The 5,786-nt window shown below is 40.4% G+C and overlaps 1 protein-coding gene across 1 annotated transcript; it reads right to left on the bottom strand.

The window, feature by feature from the left end:
* Window positions 1-1,093: 1,093 nt before the first annotated feature.
* On the bottom strand, window positions 1,094-2,040 carry LOC122200742 (olfactory receptor 51Q1-like). Its single transcript, XM_042906463.1, is given in 2 exon segments — window positions 1,094-1,173; window positions 1,176-2,040. Coding segments are annotated over 2 exon segments (945 nt in total).
* Between the last annotated feature and the right edge of the window lie 3,746 nt (window positions 2,041-5,786).

Below are 5,786 nucleotides of genomic sequence, written 5' to 3' on the forward strand. Positions count from 1 at the left end.
CTCACAAGTAACCCAAGCTTCACTTGGGCCCTTTGCTCCCAAGGGAGCCCCCAGCTCACTCACAGCTCCCATGGCTCTTCAAAGGGAGGTCTGGAATCACATTAGTGCATAATCTGCATGTCCAGAATAGTGGACTAAGCATTACAATTATTGTAAATTTCAGGTGTGTAATAAACACAATAAAAACTACAGATGTTGGGAAAGCTCTTGACTTTCCAGTTATATCCTGCTCACTTTTTTCAACATGTTCAATGGCAAGAATTTGTTCTTAGCTACATTATTTTCATCAGGGACCAGAACCAATGATATAAACCTTATATGAAAACAATCAGGCTAGAAGAAATTGTAAATGACTCATTCCACCAAAGCCTAAGAGAGTCTTTCAGGAGCATTGATCATATTATCACCTCCCAAACAATGTGATCCAGGGAGATGAGATTTAATTATAAAGAATCTTTTTACCCAGAGAGAGCAGAAGATGATAAAGCCAGAAGCAGTGAAAAACATGTCTGACAGAGGACTCTATGGTTACAATCAGGGAAGACATGAACTCATGTTAACTGATAGATAAAAATACTATCGGTTAAATAGAATTAAGAATTTAAATATTTCATGAGTAAACTCAAGCAAAGAGAAGAAGCTAAGAATTACAGCTTTGAGGAATTTGGCAGGCAAAAATCTCATGTAAATGGGGCAGCTACATAATGGGTAGATGTTTCAGCTTAGTTTAAGTTACAAATTCAGGGAGCATAATAATATATGTACCTCAATTCCTGCTTCGTGATTCATACACGACTGGACACCCAAACCAAAAACTTTCCAAGTTTCCCAAGTTCTTTTTCTTTTTAATTTTTAAAAATAATTATTTTAGAGAGAGCAAGAGAGCAGGGGAGAAGGGCAGAGGGGAGAGAGAGAATCTCAAGCAGGCTCCATGCTCAGTGCAGAGCCCCATATCAGGGCTCGATCCCATGACCTTGGCATCATGATCGGAGCCAAAATCAAGAGTCAGATGCTCAACTGACTGAGCCACCCAGGTGCCTCACCCAAGTTCTCTTTTATAAGCGATAATACCCAAAACCTACTTCTCAACACTCTAGTGCAATTGTCTATGAGAAACGAGGTGAAAAATTCTTTGACGGATCTGTTTTGTTTTAATACTATAGATAATAGGTTCATCACAGGAGGTGCTAGTAGATAGATGTTGGCCAGAATGACATGTACAATTGGAGGGGCATGCGTGGCAAAGCGGTGAGTCATGGAAAGTCCCACCAAGGGCACATAGAGGACCAGAACAGCCAGAATGTGGGACAGACAGTTATTGAGAGCCTGGAAACTTTCACCCTGGGAGCTGATTCTCAAGACACTTCTCAGAATGAGTGCATAGGAGACCACAATGAGCAGGGGGTCCAATGTAGTAAAGACCAGAGCTATAGCAAATCCATACCAATTACTGATAGTGGTATCAGCACACACCAGGCGAATCATGTCTTGATGAAGGCAGTAGGAGTGGGAAAGATGGTGGGAGCCACAAAATGGAAGCCGTTTCAGTAGGAATAATGCAGGAAGAACAGTCAGAACACAGCGGAAAATGATGGCTATCCCTATTCTGCTGATGACCCGGTTGGTAAGGATGGAGACATAATGGAGGGGGCGGCAGATGGCCACATAGTGGTCAAAGGACATGGCCAACAACACGGAAGATTCCATAAAAGAGAATCCATGGAGGAAGAAGAACTGGGCAAAACAAGCCTCAAAGCTGATCTCTGAGGCATTAAACCAGAGGAGTCCCATGACTGTAGGCAAAGTGGTGAGGGTAAGCCCCAGGTCTGTTAGAGCCAAAATAGAGAGGAACAAGTACATGGGCTCTTGTAGGGAGGGCTCTATCCTGATGACAGCCAGGATGGTGATATTGCCCACAATGGAGACCGTGTAGAGACAACAGAAGGGGATGGAAATCCAGCCATGGGAAACCTCAAAGCCAGGGATGCCCATGAGGATGAAGAAGAAGGGGACTTGAGTGGAGTTAGTAACCCGAAACATGACTGGAAGAGGCAGCCTCAAGACCAGAGCTCTTTCCCAAATCTGTGAAAAGTGGACAACATAAGGATTGAAATAAATAGTCTATGACTATCCGAAGTCACTCTGTGATAGATCATCAAGTAAGACCTGGGGAAAGAGAGTTATCTGGGCAATGAGTTTACAAATGTTTTATCAGTTTTGCTTGTTTTAGCTCTTACTTTGCCATCTCTTGTCAACCACTGAGTTGACAGCATGAAGTTCTCATTAGTTTTAACCCAAAGACTTCTTTATACGTCCAGAAGGCAGTTATGCCTTCGCAGCAGAAGGTATAAGGGTACATTATGGCCATTGGAAAGAATAACTGTGGAGAAGAGATTACTGTAGGACACCTTTGGATGGCATGGGGCTAGGAGAAAAAAAGAGAGAGCCGAGACCAGTAAATGTAAAAAAATGATTCCAATATGCTTATTGACTCTTTTGAACCAAGTGAACAATAAAGAGAGACTTGAACTGAGGTAACAGAGTGGGGAAAGATAATGCCTGTCTTCAGAGCCTAGGATTCCTGAGACAGAACTTTTAGAGGCCATATGGTGCAAGGACTCCGTTGGAAAGGACCTTCCATGAGCGAAATGGGTAAAACTTGGGTGCTCAGATATCTGTCAAAAGAACCTATATTAGAAGACTAGGCCTAGGAAGCACTTTCTTGGAAAGAATACAACAATAATAGTAGGAACATCTCCACAGGAACAGCCTAATAGCATTGGAATAAGACAAAATACCCTCTTGGTGCATAAAGCAGTTGGATCCATTGGATCAGCCAGTAGATTTCTGGGAAGCTGTTTAAGTTCATATTGATGGATGTGAAAGGGAGCAGAATCTGCCACCCCAAAATATGCCTGTTTGGCTTAACGATTATCTTGAGTTGATTATTTCTAAGAAACAGCAGACCTAGAACAAAAGCTGAGTCGGTGTTACCTTTCTGATCCTTACGCTGACCAGTAAGAGACATTTGCATTTATAGTGGAGATCTGGAAGAGGAGGAGGAGTAAATCTTTGGAAATTCTTAACAATCTCTTCTCCACAACTATTCTTTCCAATGGCTATAACACACCCTTACACTTTCCTGCTGCAAAGACATACTGTTATGCATGACAACCATTCCCTTCTTTACTGTGCTTTTCCTGGGAACTTCCCACTAGAAGCCCTCCTTCCTACCCATCCAGCCCCCAACGTTTTTCTTCATCTTTATCCTAAGAAGGCATTCAAGGTGATGGTTTGGACCATTTCAAGGAGTTACTCACTTTTATTGGGTATGTCCCAGGTAGACTGGAGGTATATATGTTATTAAAATTTTAATCATTTGTCTCCAATTAATCTTTTATTATAGGGAGTCCTCAGCCAAAAACCTAGAAAGGTAAAGGAAAATTATTTTTCCTCTCTTACAGTGGTTTGGATAAGCTATTTCATCTTTTTGTTGTTGTTTTGTTTTGTTTGTTTTTAACATTGCTGTATGGTGAACCTTCCTTGTGCTTTCTCTAACTTTGCTCTTAATAAACTCAAAATATCTTGCTCTTTTTGTCCACCACCAAAAAATGGAAACCATTACTTGGGAATCCTCTTGCGACTGAGGGTGATCATAGGTGTTATCTTATCCATTGGGAAGACTGACAGATTGAGGAAGCAGAAGAGAATAGGAATGGAGGAAATCCTGGGCTATGGAAACCAGAATCTCTTCCTATTGATCTATCGCTACCCTGCCTCCATAATGGCTTCAAAGCTCTGGCAGCTTTTTCATCATTCATGATGAGGGAGCATAAGGCAAGCTGAAGGCAAAGTAGAAGCTAACAACACGTCCCACACACACCCAGGTGGGATGTGTGTGACATGCCTCAGGCACTCCTGGCTGCCCAAGAACAAAGGAAAGGACAGAAAACAAATGGTTCAACTGATAAAGTTTCCATCAGTTTACAAACATCTTAGTAAATTACAAGAAAAAGGCAATCTTATCAATAGCCTAATCTCCAGGAACTCCCTACTGTGTTAATGATAATGATTTGCTAGAGGGGAAAAAAAAACAACAACCTTAGCTTAACAAAAGCTAGGCCTCCAGTAATCTGTGAGTCTTCTTTAGCATATGAAAATGGCTTTGGAAACTTCCCCTTGAATTTATCTCCCCCAGCTCCATATTATATAACCAGGCACCCTTCACAACCTCAGTACAGCTTTTTCTGCCCACAGGTCCTATCCCATGCTTTAATAAAATCACCCTGTGTGCACCAAAGACATCTCAAGAATTCTTTCTTGGCTGTCAGCTCTGGACCCCACTATCACTCGGAGAGCCATCATTAAGAGACTCTTTTTTTGGTGCACTTTCTCCAGAAGTAACATTACCCATAGAAAGTTCCCATCAGCAATCTGTGCCCTGGCACAATACCATAATCTAGTTTTAGCTCATGTCCCTCAAGCTCCGGGAGCCTCACCCTTCCTTCCTCCAGCTTGGTAGTGACATGTATCTTTATATCCATAAGTCTTCCTGCTCACCCTCACTTTCTATACCATCTTTCTGGTAATTCATGGCCATGTACATCACCTATGTCTGTTAGCCAGATGCCTTGGTTTTTCCATAGAAGGGCTTTCCCTGCTGAGCAGAAGCTCAGCTTTGTATAGACTTCTATAGGTCCTCCGGGAAAGAAGTAGCCCTTGGGGCTCACAAGAGTCCAAGGTACAGAAGAAAGAAAGATTTGTGTGACATAGTATGCTGTGGACCACACCTAGTTAAGGGACACGAGGTGCATACACATTCCAAGCTGATTTTCCAAGAACAACCTGAGCAACCTCAAGACCAAACCTAACCAACCAAATAAACAAAAAGCTCTGTGTAGTTTCTCTAGAGATACCTGAAGGAGAATTTCTGAGATTCTTTTGACAGAAATTATTGGGAGGAAATTCTTTTTATGAAGTATTTACCAAATGAAACACTGGAGCAGGAACTTTCCAGCACTCTTCTCCATTACACACTGTGGTGGGGTTTTTTTGTTTTTATTTGTTTTGTTTTTGTTTTTTTGTTGTTGTTGTTGTTGTTATTTACCATTGATCATAAAGATAAATAAACTTAGAGCCAGAAAAGTGCAATGATAAAAGATGGAATTAAGGATGAGGTAATTTAATTTATTCTCTACCAGAACAATATTAGTATTTTTCCTTACAAAATATTTTCAAAATTTTTATATCCTTTTCCCCATTATGCTCAGTAATCCTTCCTTTTTTTAAAAGAAGCACAAATATTGCATTTTCCTACCTAAGTGGTTGTAAGTTAGGCTAATTTGGATTCAAACCCTAATTTTAATACTCACGAATTGTGTGACTCTGGTCTGGTGACTTAAACTTTCTTTGCCTTATTTTACTTTCAGTATGTCAAGGATAATAATCCTGTTTGGGAAAGTGCTGAAGACACTTCTTGGTACTTATCAAGGCCTAAATAATCGTTAGCTATAAATACTAATTGTACTAATAGCAGACTGCTATAATAGTCATTGTTATATTATTACTATTATTATTATTACTAATATTATTATCATTAACATTATTATTAGTCTCTCTACTTTCAAGGATGCAGTTATTTTAACTATTTTCTTCAATCTGTCTTTTTTCCTAACCTGCAGGCATGGCACCAAGATCTTGATAAGAAAATTAGATTATTAGGAATGTGTTCTTGTTAGCAACTTAAACGTTGTTCGAGGATCCTCATGTTTGTTCTCAGAAATGTT

Source organism: Panthera leo, chromosome D1, assembly GCF_018350215.1.
Source record: "Panthera leo isolate Ple1 chromosome D1, P.leo_Ple1_pat1.1, whole genome shotgun sequence".
In the NCBI taxonomy this organism is placed as follows: Eukaryota; Metazoa; Chordata; class Mammalia; order Carnivora; family Felidae; genus Panthera; species Panthera leo.